We start from the raw sequence: 21896 nt of genomic DNA, 5'->3' as shown, positions 1-21896 counted from the left end.
CCGCAGTATCTACACCCTGCGCGCCGGGGACTTGCGTCGAAAGTGACGGCGCGGACGCTCAGCCGCCGTTCCCGGCGCGCAGTCGCGGCGGCGTCGCGGCGGCCTCGCTCCCGCCCCCGCCGGGAGGTCCGACGTGGAAGTTGCTGGCTGACTAGGCTTCCAAGGAAACCCACTGGGAACCAGAGCCCGAGGCCGAGCCGGAGCCGGAGCGCAGGCCCAGGCGAGGGGAGGTGGCGGCGCCGAGGCTCGATTAGGAGTCGCTGCCGAGGCCGGGCCCAGTCTCCGCCGGTCGACGAGGGAGGACAGGCAGTTCATCATGGGTGAGGGAATCTGAGAAGGGAGCCTGGGCGCGCTGAGAGGCCGAGGCCGAGGGCTGGGGTCTGGAGGAGGAGGAGAGGGGCCGGCCTGGAAAGCCCAGAGTAGCCAGCGTCTTAGGGCGCTGACTGCTGAGGACGCAACTCACCTTAGATTTTCACCTGTGTGCGTGGACCCTGCCTCGAACCTTCGCCCCCGTCTTATCCCGTTCTCCTTTCTCCCGGCGGGGTCAGAGGTGAGGGCAGCGCGGGTCGGTGAACTTTTACGTCATCCCCTCGGACCCAGCGCCACTTGCTGGATGGAGCTGGTCTTGCGAAGCTTGGCAGCGTGTCAGTCGCAGGTTCGCTCAGGTTTCTTGGGTGAAGGATGAGCTTCTGGATTCTCTCTCCCTGGTCGCTGGGACTGCGTCAGTTTAAACCCCGAAAGAGGGTGGTGCTCGTAATGTTTTACGGCCGACTTGGCGTTTGTCTGCTTACCTGTATCTTTTCCTGTAGAGAAGGTGGAGAAGGAAATGGGCAGGGAGTGTATTACTAGTCAGCGATGACATTTTAATCTCAATTTTTGGAGTGCTGATTGAGGGAACTATATTGTCATCGCAAGCATCAGGTAGAGCTTCCCTCCCCGCTAGAGCCCAAATGAAGGTGCAGATTTCTTAACTTGTTTACAACCCTCCAAATGATGCAAATTCTTTGCCTTATTTAAATAGCTCAGCGATTTTCTGGGGAGTTTACTTCTTGGTCTGGAACGTCAGAAGCGCTTTCTTGTCTTTTTGCATAACCCCTTCAGTTTTATTCTTCTGCTTCTTTTTAACCTGTAAAAGGTAGAAAGGATTTTGTCACGTCACACCCCTTGTGTTACAGATGTTCAACGTTCTCTAACCCATAGTGGATTCATTTTTCCAGACTTGCAGCTCTTAATTTTGCCATGTCTTGGTAAAATAACTAGGTATTGTGTGTGGCATCAGTGATTGAAGGTACTTACTGTACAACAGTAATTGCTTTTCATGTTCAAGGACCTCATTGTCCCACTGTCATTCTGGTTTGCCCTTTGGTTTCTGGGGGTAGTGAGGAGATCATGCTAAGATATCCATATTCTCTCGATTAGAAAGTGAGCTCCATGAGGGCAGTGGTCCTGTTTCTCTTATTTTTGAGTGTATCTTCTGTGCCTGCCTGACACAGTATCCAGGACATGGTAACAATCAGTAATTACTAGTTTGATGTTGAATAATGTATTTCATTGGAAGCAAAAATAGGCACCTATGAATCGAGGAAAAGATTACAGTATTATTTAATTTGCTGTAGCTTTCAAAGGGTAAGATTAAATGTTTTGTGGGCCTAGTTCATGAAATGATTTTGAAATACATCTTTGTTATTTTTTAAGGTGGCTTTTTCTCAAGCATTTTTTCCAGTCTGTTTGGAACCCGGGAAATGAGGATTTTAATTTTGGGATTAGATGGAGCAGGAAAAACTACAATTTTGTACAGATTACAGGTTGGAGAAGTCGTTACTACTATTCCTAGTAAGTGTTGGTATGATAAACTAATTATAGGGGCTTTCTCTTTCCATCAAACATAACTTTATTTCTGAATAAATATATAATGTAATTGATAAGGTTCGTAAACTTCTACTATGAGCATAATATTTATAACACTTTTTTTCATAAATTTACAGACAGTTTGGTGTAATTTATGAACCCCTGTGCATGGCTGGGTTCTGCTGTTTAGGGCTGTTTTAAAAGTTAGGTAGAGTTAAGCCACCTAATCTCATTGAGAGACAGTATCTTTGTTGATAAAATGAAGATAATAAATATACATTGGCTTTGAGGGGAAAATAAATCTAGTATATAAAATACTTTGTTAACCTGTGTAAAGAATTATATAGATATGAAGTGATATTATTACATGTGAAGTGGTTTTTTTCCTGTATTTGTTACTATTTGATTAAGATTAGTTTCTCTTTAGTAATTCTATTGATTATTTTTAAAGATCTGAGTTGAAGAGACTGAGTGTTGAATCTGGTACTTAAAAATATCAAGAAAAGAAACACCTTGACTTTAAATCAATTGATATTTTAGAAGAATATTCTCCAACAGTCTTAATTTACTACATAAGAAGACTGTTCTGTTACTTATGCTATTTTCATTTGATGCCCTGAATTTACTTAGATTAGTAAGATTAGTACATTTAAACTAATAGTTTGTAGAGTTTGCTCAAGAATATTTAAATTATGCCTTTAAAGTTACTCTGTCACTCAAGGTATTTCTATATTTAGTACTATTTAAATTTCCAGATTAAAAAAAAAGTGTAGCTTTTATGAAAGAAGAACTTTTCAAACCCTGTGTCATCTGTTACTTCTTTATGCCACCTTCAGTAAATTTCAGTTTCCTTGGTTTTTGCTTCTCAAAATCACCCAACTCAATCTGCTACAGTTGAGTCACCGTGGCCCCTGCAATACACATAGCCCAGTGGATTGCATTTCAGCAAATGTGGTTCATACCACGCCCTTGTCCTTTGCAAATAAACAACATTCCTAACTGAGGCTGGAGACAGTGATTACCCTGCTGCTTAATTCTAAGGGAGACATCATGAACTTGCTTTTTAGTTTTTCACTCAGGTTTTTTATACTTGCCATATACTCATAATCGTCATTTGCCAGTATAAACTTAAATCTAAAAAATTAATTGTCCAGTTATAGCTGTTAAGTCATTTTTTACTTTGATTTTTTTTTAAGTTTGTGAAATCTTAGTAATATTTGTATATGTAGCTCCTAAGTTTTTTTCAGTAACCTCTCCACCTCCTTCAGATTCCTTTCAATGGAAGATAGTAATATCTTGCCTTAGGCATGTGATGCGAGAGCTCCAGCTAAGAAGGATGGCTGGGAAAAGGGATGGGACTCCTCCCCTTTGACCATCTCGCTATGACCTTATTACAAATGAGCTCTTGAGGAAGTCTTCAGAGGGTCTGTGAGATTGCCAGCCTTAGAGAACTCAGCTTCCATAAAGAGGTACACAGCCATTGCTGTGCCCTTACCTACTGAAGTTTAGAGTCTATCTAGGCTTTCTTGGTTTTGTTCCCTGTTTATTTGCAACCTACCAAAATTTCGTTTTTTGTAATACATCTGCAACTGTCCTTTCTAAATATAACTTTCTGAACACTTTTGTATGCCAGTACTGTATTTTGAAGGGAGTTTAACATAATAGGATTTCCATTGAGCTAAGAATTATATAATTGCAGAGGTAGCTGGGGGTTCTTATATACCCTGAAAGTGGTGTTGATCTTGCTGATTGGTGTGCGTATGTGTGCATGTGTAGCACAGCATACTGTCTTATCTTAAGTGGGATGATATTTGAACTAACAGTGTGATTCAGCAATTACCATTAATTGCTGAAAGTCAGATTGGATACTTTGAAGACGGAATGTATTAGTCTACATATACTGCTAATTTGATTTCTTTTCCAGCCATTGGATTTAATGTTGAGACGGTAACATACAAGAACCTAAAATTCCAAGTCTGGGATTTAGGAGGACAGACAAGTATCAGGTATGGTGCAAAGGGCAGATCATTTTGTAGTATTGAATCTTTCTTTATTGGCTCCTTTAGGGTTAACAGGAGTAAACCAAAATATGTCTTCTTTTGTAATTTAATGGGAGACACCTAGTTTAAAATGAGGTAAAACGGCCTTATTCTCTCAATTAAAATCTGAGAATTAAAAATTTTAACTAAAGAATTAAAATCTAAGGAAGCCAGTTTTTCAGATATCACTTCAATGAAAAATCTTTTCATGAAAATCTCAAGACCTAATTACTTCATTAGTTTTTAAATAAAAAGAGTCCTCTAGTTAGTTCTTGTCAGTCCCTTCCTCTGTGAGACAGACTGTTTTGGATTTCATAAAAATACCTTTTGGGCCCACCATTTAGGACTAATATGAACATAAATGCCCTCTGGAATTCAAGTCTCCTGCCCAGCATCCTGTGCTTGACATGGCAACTGTGAATGTTTAGTGACTGTCACTGCTCACTCACTAGGGTACTTACCATCTTAAAAGATCAGTAGTGCATTCCCCAGACATCCTGCTGCCCGGTAACTCATTTTATTTCTTGAACCACTTTTGAGTCAATTTCTTATTTTAGCCATTTCTACTTCGTGTCTTCAGTGATCAGTTTAATGTCTGTTACATAAAATCATACTAAAATTTTTTTTTAAAGAACTCATTCCTCTTAAGGAGTTTCTAGTTAAGATGTAACAATCAGGTCTGTGTGGAACTTTTTTTAACGGTACATTTAGTGATTTTATAGATTATAAATATATTTGTTCAGCCTAAAGTCTGAACTCATTCTGAAGCTCCTTGGTCCTGTGATTTATGTTCATCAATATTCTTTCCACCCCATCCCATCTGAGGGATATGATATATGTCCATCAGAAACAATGAATCATTATGGCATTGATTCTGGCATGGATGGGGAAGGATTGGCAAGTAAAACCCCCCACCCCATCACTGCCAAGTCCTAGCATATGAATTAACATACCAGTTTCTTCTTCTTTCAAATAATAATGTATTCTCCCTTTCTGAATTTTCTTCAGGCCATACTGGAGATGTTATTATTCAAACACAGATGCAGTCATTTATGTAGTAGACAGTTGTGACCGAGACCGAATTGGCATTTCCAAATCAGAGTTAGTTGCCATGTTGGAGGTAAGAAAACTTTATTAAAATGTGGGTAAATCATTTGTATTTGCTTGCTGTTTGTTTTTTTTGTTTTTTTTGTTTTTTTTTTGCAGTACGCAGGCCTTTCACTGCTGTGGCCTCTCCCGTTGCGGAGCACAGGCTCCGGACGCGCAGGCCCAGCGGCCATGGCTCACGGGCCCAGCCACTCCGCGGCATGTGGGATCCTCCCGGACCGGGGCACGAACCCACGTCCCCTGCATCGGCAGGCGGACTTCCAACCACTGCGCCACCAGGGAAGCCCCAGAAGTAACTTTTAATTGATGCAATCAATTAATATTTATGTATTAGTGATATAAAGTACATGTGGAATATGAGTCAGGACTATTATATTAAAACTTACAGACACAAAATCAATTTGTTTTACTTTTGTACACAAAAATTCTAAATGGAGTAAAGAATTATGTAAAATGGAAGTCATTATAAGAGAATATGTTTAAAATTTCTGGATTAAGAAGGCCCTTCTAAATCCAAGAATTGGAAGGAATTACAAAAGAAAAGATAGATTTAATTATATTGATATTATACAAACAAACAAAAAAATCCACAAAGCTCAGATGCCAAACAATACAAGTTAGGGTAAAATGGGGAACCAAGACACAGTTTTACAGCCAGTGACTAAGGATTAGTGATCTTAATCGTATCAATACCTTTTGCAAATCAATAGAAAAGTGAGCAAAAGGCATGAACCTACAATTTATAGGAGAAGAATTTATTGCTAATAACATTTGTATTTTTAGTACCCTAATAATAAATAAGCATATAATGAAATGCTATGTTTGGAAAAATATATAGTTTCAGTTCTACCAAAGCTGCATTGGAGATGGGCACTGTCATACACTGTTCGTGGAGTTGAAATTGTTACAGGCTCTCTGGACAGCAGTTTATTAATACATGTAACAAGAACCTGAAAAAAATTTCATACTTTGATTCATTTTTAGAGAATTGTGTTAAAGAAATAGAGATTCACACAAAGATTTCTGTATTATGATTCTGTCACTTTGGTTTCTCTAATAGTCGAGTGAAAAGAATCTAGGAAGAATCTAATACTGGAAAACAGTTATATAGTTTATGGTGCATGAATTCTTAGTGTAGAGTATAACCATTAAATTTTTTTTTTTACATCTTTATTGGAGTATAATTGCTTTACAATGGTGTGTTAGTTTCTGCTTTATAACAAAGTGAATCAGCTATACATATACATACGTTCCCATATCTCTTCCCTCTTGCGTCTCCCTCCCTCCCACCCTCCCTATCCCACCCCTCCAGGTGGTCACAAAGCACTGAGCTGATCTCCCTGTGCTATGCGGCTGCTTCCCACTAGCTATCTACCTTACGTTTGGTAGTGTATATATGTCCATGCCTCTCTCCCGCTTTGTCACAGCTTACCCTTCCCCCTCCCCATATCCTCAAGTCCATTCTCTAGTAGGTCTGTGGCTTTATTCCTGTCTTACCCCTAGGTTCTTCATGACATTTTTTTTTTCTTAAATTCCATATATATGTGTTAGCATATGGTATTTGTCTTTCTCTTTCTGACTTACTTCACTCTGTATAACAGACTCTAGGCCTATCCACCTCATTACAAATAGCTCAATTTCGTTTCTTTTTATGGCTGAGTAATATTCCATTGTATATATATGCCACATCTTCTTTATCCATTCATCCAATGATGGACACTTAGGTTGTTTCCATCTCCGGGCTATTGTAAATAGAGCTGCAATGAACATTTTGGTACATGACTCTTTTTGAATTATGGTTTTCTCAGGGTATATGCCCAGTAGTGGGATTGCTGGGTCATATGGTAGCTCTATTTGTAGTTTTTTAAGGACCCTCCATACTGTTCGCCATAGTGGCTGTACCATTAATGTTTTAAAGTTTTTTTTGAGGGACTTCCGTGGTGGCGCAGTGGTTAAGAATCTGCCTGCTAATGTAGGGGACATGGGTTCAAGCCCTGGTCCAGGTAGATCCCACATGCCGCAGAGCAACTAAGCCCGTGCACCACAAATACCGAGCCTGTGCTCTACAGCCTGTGAGCCACAACTACTGAGCCCGTGTGCCACAACTACTGAAGCCTGTGTGCCTAGGGCCCATGCTCCACAACAAGAGAAGCCACTGCATTGAGAAGCCCGGGCACCACAATGAAGAGTAGCCCCTGCTCGCTACAACTAGAGAAAGGCCGCGCACAGCAATGAAGCCACAATGCAGCCAAAAATAAATAAATAAAATAAATTAATTAAAAAAATTTTTTTTTGATAGTTTGGAAAAACATCCACAATTTAATGTTTATTTTTTAAAGCAGGGTATGGAACTGTATTTAAATGTGATCTTAAATGTATATATATACTAAATAAACTATAAGTATCTGAATTACAAAGCAGTAGAAAATACCCAAAATGTTAAACAGTGATCATGTTTAGGAGATAGGATTATGGGTGAAGTTTCTTTTCTTCATACTTCTCTATAATTTCAAATAATTTATAATGAACATTGTATATTAATAATTAGGAAATACGCTTTTAAAATAATGGATTTTTTTTTGGCATTTCTTCCCAAACTCAAGGGAGCAAATTGATTAGAAGAAATCAAACCTTTTCTATGTTATTTAGGAAGAAGAGCTGAGGAAAGCCATTTTAGTGGTGTTTGCAAATAAGCAGGACATGGAACAGGCCATGACTCCCTCGGAGATGGCAAATTCACTTGGGTTACCTGCCTTGAAGGACCGAAAATGGCAAATATTCAAAACTTCAGCAACCAAAGGCACTGGCCTTGATGAGGCAATGGAATGGTAAGTATGTTTCCAGAAGCCGTCTGTGTGTACATGCGCTGTGTACATACATGTGTCATTTCCCTTTGGTCTTAAGGATAAAATTCAGATTATTTATCAGTTTACCATATTGTTCCTCCACCCTTTTCTTCCACTAGTCTTCATGTACATCTGCTTTTATTTCAACCACACCTAATTATAGTTAGATAAGCCACCAGCTCTCTGCTGTATTTCTAGCTTTTTCCCCTACCTCACTGCACCCTCCAGTTCCTTATCCTTCAGGACTTAGGTTAAGGCTCTGTGTTTCTCAAGAGCCTTCCCTGACATAACTTCATGCCCACTGCCTTACCACACACATAGAGGTCCTTGTCACAGGTCAGTGATATAGTAGTACTTGTTACACTGTCTTGTAGTTGGTTTGTGCATCTGCTCATTAAATTGTCATCTCCTGGAAGACTGAGACTAGTTTTCATCTCTGAATTATCCACATCTGGCCTGGCTGTAGTAGTAGCAGCCTGGAAAGTGGATATCTGGTGTTTTTTGATTATTTATTTATTATTTTAAAAAATATTTATTTATTTATTTATTTTTGGCTGCATTGTATCTTCGTTGCTGCATGCGGGCTTTCTCTAGTTGTGGTGAGCGGGGGCTACTGTTTGTTGTAGTGCATGGGCTTCTCATTTGCAGTGGCTTCCCGTGGAGCACAGGCTCTAGGCGCATGGGCTTCAGTAGTTGCAGCACGCAGGCTCAGTAGTTGCGGTGCATGGGTTCAGTCGTTGCGGCGCATGGGCTCTAGAGCACAGGCTCAGTAGTTGTGGCTCACGGGCTTAGTTGCTCTGTGGCATGTGGGATCTTCCTGGACCAGGGATTGAACCCGTGTCCCCTGCACTGACAGGCACATTCTTAACCACTGCCCCACCAGGGAAATCCCTGGTCTTTTTTGATTATTCATTCAAAGCATAGAGAAGGTGAAAGCTAAAAGACCCTCATGGCAATTGAGTCCATAACCTCATTCTTTTAATATAATTGTCTTAGCCTTCATCATTTAAAGTGCTTTGGAATCCACCTCCAGTATAAAATTTATATAATAAATGATCTATACCTGAAAGTTTGAAGTTAATCTTATGAAACTGTTCATTTTCTCTTCACAGGTTAGTTGAAACACTAAAGAGCAGACAGTAATTCAGTCACTTCTGCTCCTCTGAAACGAAGACCACATCACATATCCCTTTGGAAATAGTTAAAGTGTGCTTCACACTACTAAATGTTAAAACTGTATGATTGTCAGCATATACCAAACTGACTGCAACATTTGTAATAAGTATTAAAAATAAGTATTTGGTTGGAAGGGTAACTCATTGTGATTGAATCAACTGAATGTGTGTTCTGTATAATGTAAAATATTCCTTCCTTGTTATCTTGTGTTAAGGTATATATTCTATTTGTATGGAATTCTTATTCAGATACAGTCCTATTAAAGAATGTACTCTTATTGAGGAAAAAGCCCTCCAATTTTAAATTAGTGGTTGCAGCTTGTTTGTATTAACACTAAAAAATATCTTAACTCAGATTTTTTTCCCCCTAAAATGAATTAAGTTTTTCCAAAGATTAGGCTCAGTAGAGTAGGCTAGGAACCTAGCGTGGGTTAATTATAGTCTTCATTTGCTTAATGACCACTTTAAGCTGTTTCATTTAAAAGCTTTTGGTTATAGGTGTGAAGTTGAAGTAATTATTTTGGTGGCTATCTTCACTGACTTATCTGTAATTACCATTTTATAGTATTTATGGTTGTTGGGAAATTTTTACAGATTTGGGCCCTCCTAGTTAGTTTGTACAGGAACCCTGTGAGGTAGCTAGGACATCATTTTTACATCTTCATTTTTATGGACATGGACCCAAAATTCTGATAGACTGGCTTGACCAGTGTCACCTGCTAGGGAGGTGGGAAGAGGGCTTAAAGTGAGACTTCACAGGGTCAGAAGCTTGTCCCATAAACTATACCATAAATTCCTGAAAATGCCAACATTGACAACACAGCTTAACTCCTTATATAAAATTAAGCTAATTGAAGTAGACACATTACAATCAAAATAATGTCTATAAATTTATTCGTCCTTACTAGTAGAGGTAGTAAAAACAATCCCAAATGGTTATATTTGTTGGAGTTCACAACACATTAAAGAAAATTTCACATGAAAGGAAATTTTTTAAAAAGATCTATTTTAAGAAGCATTGTAAAAGATGTTTTTGCTGCCTTTGATTCCTTTTATCTACCTGTAATTGAACATGTAAATTTGATTGGTGAAAAGTCAAAATCTTATTGATTCTACAGGGAGAATTAAGTATTCGTTTAAAAATTAGGCTTACAGCTGCTAGGCTGTCAAAAACAATTATATTCTAAGGGACTTCTTAAAGGAACTTTTCAAACAACCCAGTCTACAGTATGACAGAAGTAAGTAAGAGTCCTTAGTAGTTACTAAAATTGGGAGCAATTTTTTCCTTTTTTTAGTTGGACAAGCAGCATTTAAAAAATTAGATGCCAGTAAAGAGAACTTAATACCATTGTGCCCCTCAGGTCTCAGGAAAGCTAGTGGTCGTTCAGCTCACATGAATGTGACTTTCTTTTCTAATCTGTGGGACTTTTCTTGTTCTCTAGCACCCATTCCTAATTTGATTTCTTGGAAAGCTTTTGGAGACCTTCTTCCCGGGACAGGTGTTCCCAGTGCACCTAATATTACTAACTGAGCATATAACTAACATTGTTTCATAGTTTGCAAGGCACTCCTGATGGGCAGACTGTCTTTTTCATGTCTGTATCCCTAGCATCCAGTATGGTGCTTGGCACATTATGGCACCTCAGAATATGTTCATGGTTCAAATAGTAATGCTTTTATATTTGTCAGCTGGGAAATAGTACATCTGCAGTTCATACTTGGGTCTGGTCAGTGGCACATATCTACTGCTGGGCTTGTACCCAAGTGGCTAAATACTCCCCAGTGGTTCAGGAACACTGTGAAAGTAGAAGTCAGTGGAGGGGCGGCCCTGGCAGGCGAGTGCTGCCTGACGTGTAGCCCTGGTAGCAAAGGCCAGCACTTGGATGATCTTGAGCCCTCTGGTTTGTCACAAAGAATGGGATGGGGTAAATAGAGCATACACTTATTTTAATATGGTATGAATTATAAGGTCCTTATCTAGCAGGAAACAACTGTACAGGTATGTTACAGGAGTTTGAAAGTTCTCATTTATAAAAATCTACTGAGTATTGTTTTGTGAGAAGCCTGAAAATGAAAAAAACACCAAACTTGAAATCAGAACACATGAGTTCTAGGCACAAAGGGCCACACTCCATCAGTTTTTGTTTGGTTTTTCTTTTTGAACAAATAACGTCAAAAGTTTTCTTTTAGCTCTAACGTTCTATTTTATAATTCTGGTTGGTAGTTGTGCTGTGTCATGTGATTAAATTTTCAAAAATGAGAAATTGAGGTGGAATTCTATTACCAGAATACCTGAGATGCACTTTAAATTGTGGAAATGTAAGCTCCTTGAGGGCAGGGACCATACATCATCTACTGTTAGAATCCCTTGCATCTAGTATGGTGCACTTGGCACATACTAGGCACTCAATAAATATTTACTGATTAAAACAAAGCTGTGCTCAATATACTTGAGATACTTATTCTTCCTGATTTTTGCTTTAGTATTTTGTTTTCTGATTTAAAAATTTTTATAAAAGCAGTACATGCACTTTAAATCACTTAGAATTGAGTCTGCCTTCCAAGATGCCCTATGTTTATCCTTTTGGCGCATTACAAACACCTTAGAAGTGTGAGAACTCGTTTGATATATAAACTACATCAAAACACAAATTCTGAAGTTCATGAATGTTTGAACATTTGATTCCTATGCCTTATGCTATAATATTTCTAATCCCATAATTACAAATTACAAAGAGCATGGGCTTTCAATCCTGGGTTTGAATCTTAACTCTTGCCACCTACAACCTGTGTCACCCTTAGGTAGATTATTTAATCCGAGATGAGATTCCTCATCTGTAAAATAATGAGTTTTAGGAAGCTCTCAGGAAGACTATGAGAATTAAATAAAATGTAAAGCGTAGGATAGATTCTTTCTCCCCCCTCCCTTCCAAATATATTGGGCAGTAAAGAATATTGCTTCTACATCAAGTGTATAGAGAGGCAAAAGATATGGTTGAACAAGATAATGCCAAATTGTTTTCCAAAGTGGTTTATAAGAGTGCCCTTTCCTCCACCATGCTTGCCAACATTTGGTATTGTCAGCTTTATAAATCTGAAGGGTTCAAAATGGAATTTCATTCTGATGTTAATCTGCATTTTCCTAATTATTAATGAGGCTAAATACAGGAGGAGTGACTCAAAAAAAAATATTTAACAACTAGACATAGCTGATGCAGGAGGACCCCTACTAGTCCAGGTATTAGTCCTTTAATTTCTGGTATGGGGAGACATGGAGTCTAGGGACTCATATAGCCAGGGTGGCACTTGGGGTCTCAAGATAGTGACTACTTACTAACCAGTACATAAGTACTTTAATATTGGTATAGCCATATTTGCTAAATGTTGAGGTTTAAGGGCCATTTATATTTCCTCTGCAATGCCTATTTCTCTCTTTTGCCACTTTTCCTACTGTATTATCTTTGTTGATTCATAGGTATTCATCATATAGCCTGGGTGCTACTAATCCTTTATCAGTATATGGTACATACTATGTCCCAGTTGTATCTTTTTGTAAGTAGACAGTCTTAATTTTAATGAAGTAGAATTTATCACATCGTCCCTCCACAGACAGCACTTTTGATCTTATTTTTCATATCTGAGAGGGCAGGCCCCTCACCCTACTCTCCTTTTTTAAAAGCATCATGGCTATTCTTGATTTACTACCTTCCATATAAATTTTAGAATCAGCTTGTTGGGATAATATGAAGAACTCCTTTGGGATTTTGCTCAGATACGTATTTACCCAGTGGGATCCACGTGGGGATGAACTAGCAACTTATGATACTGAATCTTCCTACTCATGAACATGGTTATACTTCTCCATTTGTGCAGATCTTTCTTAATGCCTTTTGATGAAGTTTTATAATTTCCTCCATACAGGTATTGCAAATCATTTGTTTGATTTATTCCTAACTTCTACATGTTGTCTTGCTATTTTAATGTGTATTTTTAAAAAGAAAAATACATTTTAAGCTCTTTATCACTAGTGTCAAATGCTTTTTAGTCAGTGAAGATACAGTAGTGGTATGAAATATTTTAATTAAAAATAAGCATGAATTATATTAAACTGTATAATATACAACCTGTGCCAAAGTTTAAATTAAATAATAAAACCTATGATTTTGGACCAGCAGATACACTAGAAAGTTCATGTTTCGGGGTAAGTTGGGACACTGTATTAACACAGGGAGCACTTTACTCCACCATTGCTAAATCTTTCAGGCTGTGGCTCTTTTGTCTCTTGGCCTTATAGCCGGGACGCAGGAACTCGATCTTTCTCTTCTTTGCTTCCTTTTTATTTTTGTGTTTCTTCAGCTTTTTCTTGGCAGCGATATCAGGATTAGTTACAAACTTGAAAAAAGAATAGAAATGTTACACTACTTTTAAAGTGACTGTTAAACCAATAAAAATCAAATGCAGAAATGGACCATTTTGTTCACCTCAAACATCACAAATGCAATACATGCCCATTGAAGAAAATCTGGAGCCCCAGTTATAAAGTCCCACTTCTCAAATACATCCAACTCCTCTTTCCTCCCTGGGTAAGTCTGACACACATGCATGCACACACCCCTGGTTAAAAATAGTTAAGCCTAATGAACATGCCATTTCTTCAAAGAGCAGGCCTACCTCCAAAGCCTTCCTCTTTTTCCGGAGTGCCCTTTTCTCAGTAGCCTGTTTCTGTACAGAGGCAAACACTAAGGAGAAGCTCTCGAGCCCAACCAGCTTTTTCAGTAATTCTATGATTTCCTGGGATAGATTCTTCAGCGAAGGATCTAATCACGCACACAATAATAATCAGAAACACGTAGGGAAGGACACATTTGAATATGTAGAAAATTAACAACACACAAAATTTAAACTCCTGAGGCTTTATCACTTTTATCATTTCAACATTAAACACTGATCTGAAACTAGCCTCTTTGTTGCTGAGATGGGAGAACAAGCAGAAGTGCTGGACACAGCACTCTGAGCCACACCTCATCCAGGATGCAGCAAGAGATCAGAGACCATGAAGCAACTTCCCAAGGGAATCTGGGCTCAGAAGACATCAAAGTAATTTGAGAACTTGACAAATGTTTTGGGTTACCTTTATTAACCTGCTCAGCTCTCTGCAGATAGGGGCAAAGAAAGGTAATTGTGTTTCTCTAATTCCCGGGTCACAGAGGCTTGGCGCTGGCTGTAACCTCTTTTTGGATCAAAGACTCCTTTGAGAAGCTGACAAAAAGCCATATTCTCCCACCCTTCCCTGCCTCCTCTCTCCCAAATGCAAAGAGTCGAGGATTTCTGCATTCAATTTCAGGAAAGCTCATGACACCTACTGTAGATTGCAAGTTTCTTGAAGATGAGGATTGGGCCTTTTCCACCGCTGAACCCTTATTTAGATGCTCAATAAATGTTGGCTGGGAACCACAGTCAACCTGACCTCTAAGAAGGAAACTCTCTCTCCAGGCTGTAGGACTAAAACAGCTTCTATTTTGACATTCACTTCATTTTTGTTTTTAAAATTCTTAACATCCACTTTCTTTCCAACCCCTAATTCCCACTTTTCCAACCCCTCTCTTTCCAACCCCTAATTCCCACTTTTCCTAATATCATGTACCAAAGGTACCAAATGTACCAAATGTACCAGGCAAGAAAAAAAAATTGGAAAATTTAAAATATTTGAACTAAAAACTATTTCATATTTTTGCCTTGTAATTTTTGAGAATATAATAACATTTGTTCATTATTTTTCACAGCACTATGAGGTTCAGAACCACCCCAAGTTATTTTTCTTTGAATATTTAATCTATGCTTAGGAGTAAAACATCATCTTTTAGGAGAGAAACGTTCACTCTTAGACACAAGAAAGCATATAGGAGAGAAGACAGTTAAAAATAACACAAATATGCCTTATTTGCTTGCTGTTAATTGTCTTGATACCTAGCAAGTTTTCTTTCTTAAACTCTGGCAGAGAGGGAGGACAGAAAGGAAGAAGGAAGCATTCAGGAGAGAAGACAGGAATCCTAACATGCAAGTATTCAGAAGAGAGGCCGCAGAATTACCCTGGTCCGAATAGGTGCTGTTCAGTTCTCGGAACAAAGGAGCTATGATCACTGGGAGGTACGGCTTCACCTTGTCTATTCCAAGATCCATTGCTACAGCTCCGAGAAACTTAAAGATGCATGTTCTCTGAAAGTACAGATCATTTTTCTTTTATACTTGCAGCTACACAGAGTTAATTTAGAAAACAAGGTCTATTTCAGGGCAGATGTTATTGCTGCAGTTCTGGGTTCAAAAGTTCCTAGGGACTTAGGAGGATAACTAAAACCATTAAAATACTTAAAAAAAAAAAAAAGACTACTTTCAGTCATTTTGCACATGCATCGCACCTTTAACGGGTTTCTAGGTGAATAAGCAGCTTCCAGTTTTGCGATCCGGGACAACTTCCGTATCAACCACAGCAGCGTGGCTGGCTCGCTCCGCTCTTCATTCTTGTCTGCACACACCTTGTGTTCTTCCACATCCTCTCTGGCCAGGCCATCACCTAAAACTTCCTGTTCTTCCATGTCTTCTTTTATGTTACCTTGCTTATCCCCAGAATCAGGTTCCAGTAAATATAAGACTTTGGCTACGAACAACAAATTCTTAACAACCTTAAAAAAAGGGGCATAGGGGAAGGGTAAGAATTGGATTCTGATTGTGCAGAAGCTAAAATAGGTATCCTACAATTAGAAAACAGAAAACTGGGTATTGCACTGTTAAACTGACGATCAAGCCTTTTTTTGGATTATTCTTCAGTTTACCTCTTACAGTGTGTCCAAACCTATTTCCATGTAACTTTTATCCATTTGGCCTACTTCTATTCTTTAAGGTTCCACTGAGTAAATAATTTCATTCTGGATCACCCATTTACATTTTTCAAGAGAGCTTTGATCCCCATTCCATTAAATTCCTTCATCCATCCATTCTTCACCAAAATAACAGTTTCCCTTTACTGATCCATTTACTGAGCACTGACTAGTTACCTTGTATACAGCATTCCAATTCAACTTTAAAATATCCCTATTAGGTACTATTATCAGGAGAGAAAACCAAGGCTCAGAGTTGGTAAATCTCAGCCAAAGACCAAGTGAGTGGTCAGTCAGGATTCAAAGGTCTTTAGAATTCCAGCCCAAGTTCTTAAACACTGAGCTCCTCTTTCCCGCATATACCGTCTGGTCCAATTGCCCAGGGGTGATTTTTTAGTCTTATAATAATGGACCCATTTATTGAGTCCTAACTCTACAACATGCATGAAATCTCTGACATGGGTATTTCACACCCGTTATGTGAAGGAGGAAACCAAGTTGAATTTGATTTCCTTCACCATCCGGGCAACTCTGCTAGAGGAGCTGTGTACCCAGAGTTCCCCCAAATGTGGTACTCAGAACACCACACTGTCCAAGGCTAGCCTGGCCATCAAGAGTTAATGCCAAGATTATCATTTCCTTCTGGAAGCCGGGCCTGCACGAGGACAGAACCAGATGTGGAGGCCTTTTCTCCTTGCGGCACCACTTCACACTGTTAACTCACTCTAAGATTAAGGTGAAGTAAAATCCATCATTTCTTTCAACCTGGTCTGGTACTAGTAAATCTCTTCCTACCTGTCCCGAGTTTGTATGGTTTGTCATCCTCTATTAAAACTCATATTGTGTAAGGCCCCACCCACTGTCCACCCTGGCATGATTTCTTTGGCCTCACTTTGCTGTCCATTGAATAGCTATCCATTCCCTCCCCAACCCTGCCATTTAAAAAAGTGAGAGAAGTATCAGTATTCATGGCATGCCACCTGAGATCACTCTTCAGATACAACATTCACCTAGTTTCTACTGCCCCGTCCCTTAATCTGCATTGCTCCGTTGTTCATAATGGCTCACAAGAGACGTGGTCAAGTGCTTTGCTTATATCTAGATACCACGTCCATGTCACTTCATCATCTACCAGCCCAACTGCTCTATCAAGAGGAAAAAATAAAATGGAGCAGTAGACCAACTATTCAAAAGCAATTCACTTTTACTGCATATTTACAAATGCTTTCTTCTCCATATTTTACTTAGAATTAAATTTTATATGAAACTACATAAAGCTTTTTAGTGATGGAATCATTCATCTGCCTTCTGTTAAGGACAGACAATTCTCAGACCACACTGTAGCATGAACATTATTGGTTTCTCTTTCGCTTCCAGGGATAAGGGAAGGAAATTCAATATTACAGTTTAATATAAAAACAATCAATCAGGGACTTCCCTGGCGGCACAGTGGTTAAGACCCCCCTGCCAATGCAGGGGACACAGGTTCGAGCCCTGGTCTGGGAAGATCCCACATGCTGCAGAGCAACTAAGCCCACAACTACTGAGCCTGTGCTCTAGAGCCCGCGTGCCACAACTACTGAGCCCGCGTGCCTAGAGCCTGTGCTCTGCAACAAAGACAAGACACCACAATGAGAAGCCCGCGCACCACAATGAAGAGTAGCCCCCGCTCGCCTCAGCTAGAGAAAGCCCGCGCACAGCAAGAAGACCCAATGCAGGCAAAAATAAAATAAATAAATAAAAATAAATAAATTAATTAAAAGAACCACAAAAATCAATCATTGTCCTTCAAAGCTTCAGTTGCAACGTGGAGTAGATATGTTAAAACCAATGATGAAAAAGATAAACAGCCAGCTTCCCACTGTATCATCTTTATTGGGAATTTTAAACGGAGCCAGGAGTAATCCCAGCATGGACACCAGAGTCAATTAGATACATGTGCCTAACTGAACAGGTATTTAAGTGTTTGTTTATATTTCATTTAATTCCCCAAGGTTTAACTAGGGAAAACCAAACCAAACCAAACCAAAAACCAAACCTAAGCTTATTCCTATACTGTTGGTAGAATAGGTCCCTTCTATTTAACTGGGAGGATCACAATACTTACCTGCTCTCCTAGAGACTGATCCAAGAATTTGGAGTGCAACTGATGGCAAGAGGCTAGGGAGATACTTTTCATCTGTGAAAAGAAAATGGACATTGGCAGACACAATGCAGGGTATTTCTGACTGTTTTTAAAAACTCCAAGTAACTGTAATGATACAACTAAGGTAGGAGATTTTGCTCTGAATGACCACCTGTGTAGATCTGGAGAGGGAAGGTTCATGACCAGAAATTGTGTAAATGTTCCCTTCTATTTGCCATAAGAATTTTAGCTCCAGGACATGGGGAGATATAGATCATAATCCTTTAGATTACTGGCAGACAACTTTACATTCAAATACTTTTCCCCCCCTGTTTTCTTCCCTTCCACTCTCTGCTCATTCAATGTTTATGGAGATCCCACTATAAGCCAGGCATTGTGCTAGGCACTACGAAATCGGAGACAGATAACACACGGTCCCTACCTAACATTTTCAGGAACATGATCTCATTAAGTCATCAACAAGGTTATGGAGGCAGGACAGACAGTATCTTATTTGCCAGTATTGATAAAGAAATTAAATATATAATGGAAGATAAATATGCTAAATAAGCAAATCAAAAGTCTGACTAGACCAATGGTCTAAAAATTATCTTTGAAAAATCTTGGACTTGAGGGTGACCCCTCTCTAGTTACTAACACTCCTATGGATCCACATGTGCATCAAGTTGTTGACTGTAAGAGTTTATCCCAAGGCCAAGCCCAAGACAGTTACAGGAACCAGAATGAACATCTCATGTAGATGAGGGAAGGAAAGAGTCTCAGAGAAAACTTACCTTTTGGTCAAGGTCACTTGTTAGGAAGCTGATTGCTACAGGTTCTGAGAGTTTCTTTTTAGTTTTTTTGACATTCCGTTTTCTGATAAGTTCCTCCGGTTGGCAAGAGGCAAAGAGCAATCCAAAAATCTGGGCTGCGGTGAGCCACACCCAGTTGTGCGGATGTCTCAGATGAGAGTGCACGTGACCTAAGGGAGCCAAAGCGCATCCTCAGACGTCAAGGTTTTCCTGACTCTGTGGTGGTGAGCGTGACTAATTCAGGTGTTTCTTGAGTATCTATTATGTGCTTGGATTTAGGAATCAAAGATGAACAAAATAGCCCCTGCTTCCCGGAAGTGACGTGGAGAGATTAGAAGCAACTAGAGAACCAATTCTACCATGGTAAATGATACGAGAGAGCTTTGAGTCAGCCTGAAAACAGAACAGTTTCATAAGAACTAGCTGAAGACTCAAGGAGATAAGGTAGCATTAACAACTACAATTTCTAAACTAAAATTAAGGTAAATATATACATGGGTACATATTCTTTTCTCATAACTATTGAAATCAGTGGCTCCAAGTAGCTGACTGGAAAGGTATCATTTATTGAGGTGTTCTATGTGCCAGGCATAGGCTAAACGTGTTACACATATTACCTGATTTAGACCTCACAACAGTTCTGTGAGGTTGGAACTGTCATTCCCATTTTATAGTTCCAGAGGGAGCTAAGTAACGTGCCAAGCTGTAACAGGCAGAACCAAGCCTGGGCCCCAGCTTAATCTGGCCCCAGAGCTCATATCCTTAAACATGACCCCTTAAACTATCTTAAGGATGAGCCGTTAAAGATCATACCCTTGGGGCTTCCCTGGTGGCGCAGTGGTTGGGAGTCTGCCTGCCGATGCAGGGGACATGGGTTCGTGGCCCGGTCCGGGAAGATCCCACATGCCATGGAGCGGCTAGGCCCGTGAGCCATGGCCGCTGAGCCTGCGCGTCTGGAGCCTGTGCTCCGCAACGGGAGAGGCCACAACAGCGAGAGGCCCGCGTACCACAAAAAAAAAAAAAAAAAAAAAGATCATACTCTTATGATACAGGGCCATTCTTCACATACCACACTTGGAAAGTACAGTAGAAAAGCCTTGTGGTAACAGACTGAAATTCTAAATGAGCCACCTCATATCTGAGTTTTAGTCTCTGCTGCTTTATTTCAGGAAGATGGTTTTACTTTGTTTTCTATATGAACCTTTGTAATTATCTCAGTGGAGCCATACCAGAGTAGGCCATATAGTAACTTAGTGACTGGATTATTTCTCATAAAATCATATGAGTTCTCTTAAAACAAGTGGGTATTTAAAACATTCATTGCAATGTCTATTTCCTACTGATTAATCAAAACTAAAACGTTAAATTAAAAATTCCAGGATCTTATTTTTCATTTAAAGAAATGAATTTTATTTTATTTTATTTCATTTAAATAATATATAACTTAAATATTCCCACAGAAGTGAAACGGTTTAGTAAATTATGGCACATTTATACTATGGATTATTTAGCCATTTAAAAGGATATCTACTAAGTATGTTACAGTACTATAATATGCCTACTTAGGTATAAACAGGATATAAAAGTTTATATGGAATTATGCAACCTCAAAAAAAAACCCCTATGGTTATTTGACAAAAGGAAGACTGGATGGAAATGTATAACAAATAATCATCAAGTAGCAAGGAGGACTTTGGGAAATTTTTTCCTTTCTTTTACTCGTCCATAATTAATATTCTTTCTTATTTATAAATGAAATATATTATTTATGAGGATACATATATACATGCATATATTATTTGTTTGTTTTTTCCCCCAGAAAAAAATCTTTTCACTGTAATCAATCTGCAAGGGCCTTTTAAATCTTTTTATCATGGACTTTTCACCTGACATTATATATTTCTAAAGTGTTTAATTTTAGATTTAAATAAAAAGGAAATACTTACTCCAGATTTTACTCAGAGTCTCAGAGGGCTTGATAAGCTGAATAATATTACATCCCTTGATGAGTTTTCTTATCAGTGTAAGAAAACTAAACAGAAGGCGATCTGCAGCTTTTTCTTCAGTCTCTTCCATGATCTAAAATTAGGAGGGATGTTAAATCAATTAAGACAATAATTTCAAAGTATTTGATGGACATTTTTACTCTAGGATGTACATCTATACCAGAGTTTCTCAACCTAAACACTGCTGACATTTTGGGTCAAATAATTCTTTGCTTTGGCAGGCTACCCTGTGCACTAGAGGATGTTTAGCAACATTCCTGGCCTCTACATACTAGATGACAGTAGCATCCCTCTACCCTCCAGTTGTGACAACCAAAAATGCCTCCAGACATTGCTGTCTCCTGGGGGGCTTAAGAAACTTTGATCGACATATACTATGGAAGATAACTTACTTTAATCTTCACTTTAAAAAGAAGATAGAACTACACTGAGTTCTTGCTTTTATTAATAAAAAAATTTTTGAACTCAAATATTTAATCTATTAGCTATACCACCTCAAGTAAAACTATTAAAATAAGCAAGAGTTTTACTCCCTAGCAAATAACTTACATTTGTAAAGTTTTCAGGATCAATTTCCTTTTCAATCACACGGAGAACAGTTCCAAGTCTTCTCTCAAAAGTGACTCCTTCACTTTCCACAAACAAGCCACAGATGAGGGCAGCTAGCTGTCTATTTAAGCTCTATCGAAAATAAAACCATCACAAGACAATATCAGCACAACTTGGGGAGCTGTTTCCAAAACTGTAAAATGAAGGTGGGCATGACCCTGTCCTCAGTAGTTCTTTATGATACCAGAAATCAACACAATGTGGATTTTTGGTTGCTAACATCAAAAATATAGAGAAATCTTCACCATCCAGAACAACATTAAAAAAAGTGGTATCCACTGAATAATACATTTTTTCTCATTTTTAAATTAAAAAAAAAAAAGGAAGAAGTTTCAGCCCCCCGACCCCATTCTGATTTTAATACTTAAAGCCAATATTAAGTTATGACATGTGTTGTTTATATTCCACAAAGATGGGCCAGTGATGATGAGGGTAGAGTCAGCAAGTGGTTATA

General features: G+C 38.9%; 3 protein-coding genes across 5 annotated transcripts in view; 1 reads left to right on the top strand and 2 right to left on the bottom strand.

The window, feature by feature from the left end:
- Nucleotides 1-1677, bottom strand: part of SPIC (Spi-C transcription factor) — a 51725-nt gene extending 50048 nt beyond the window's left edge. Inside the window, exon 1 of the mRNA XM_027107328.1 lies at nt 464-1677. The gene's annotated coding sequence lies outside the window, so the exon portion shown is untranslated. The remainder of the gene's footprint in view (nt 1-463) is intronic.
- On the top strand, nt 80-12193 carry ARL1 (ARF like GTPase 1). Of its 2 annotated transcripts, XM_027107331.1 has the most exons (6): nt 80-320; nt 1696-1833; nt 3773-3854; nt 4896-5007; nt 7644-7822; nt 8953-12193. In XM_027107331.1, exons 1-6 carry the CDS (start codon nt 317-319, stop codon nt 8981-8983), a joined length of 546 nt encoding a protein of 181 aa, XP_026963132.1. In that variant the 5' UTR covers nt 80-316; the 3' UTR covers nt 8984-12193. The 2 variants fall into 2 exon arrangements, with proteins under 2 accessions (XP_026963132.1, XP_026963133.1); XM_027107332.1 differs by lacking the exon at nt 1696-1833 and having other exon boundaries at nt 90-320.
- Nucleotides 12194-13078: 885 nt separating this feature from the next.
- UTP20 (UTP20 small subunit processome component) overlaps nt 13079-21896 on the bottom strand; it is a 91920-nt gene continuing 83102 nt past the window's right edge. The window contains exons 55-62 of one of the 2 annotated variants that reach the window (XM_027107321.1): nt 21383-21514; nt 20774-20906; nt 18810-18997; nt 17998-18069; nt 15432-15695; nt 15105-15231; nt 13687-13832; nt 13079-13407 (exon numbers count right to left, since the gene is read on the bottom strand). In XM_027107321.1, the coding sequence (XP_026963122.1) occupies nt 13252-13407; nt 13687-13832; nt 15105-15231; nt 15432-15695; nt 17998-18069; nt 18810-18997; nt 20774-20906; nt 21383-21514 (1218 nt within the window). In that variant the 3' untranslated portion in view covers nt 13079-13251. The remainder of the gene's footprint in view (nt 13408-13686; nt 13833-15104; nt 15232-15431; nt 15696-17997; nt 18070-18809; nt 18998-20773; nt 20907-21382; nt 21515-21896) is intronic. The other variant, XM_027107322.1, reaches the window with a different exon arrangement.

The sequence above is a fragment of the Aethalodelphis obliquidens genome, unplaced genomic scaffold (assembly GCF_003676395.1).
Source record: "Aethalodelphis obliquidens isolate GAN/ISIS:26980383/991018 unplaced genomic scaffold, ASM367639v1 scaffold8, whole genome shotgun sequence".
In the NCBI taxonomy this organism is placed as follows: domain Eukaryota; kingdom Metazoa; phylum Chordata; class Mammalia; order Artiodactyla; family Delphinidae; genus Aethalodelphis; species Aethalodelphis obliquidens.
This window is presented reverse-complemented; position numbering and strand designations above follow the sequence as displayed.

Bases quoted from the DNA above. Each gene is read 5' to 3' on its own strand.
- ARL1 (XM_027107331.1), top strand. The intron at 3,855-4,895 runs GTATGGTGCAAA...AATTTTCTTCAG, and splicing joins GGAGGACAGACAAGTATCAG to GCCATACTGGAGATGTTATT. The intron at 7,823-8,952 runs GTAAGTATGTTT...TTCTCTTCACAG, and splicing joins CTTGATGAGGCAATGGAATG to GTTAGTTGAAACACTAAAGA.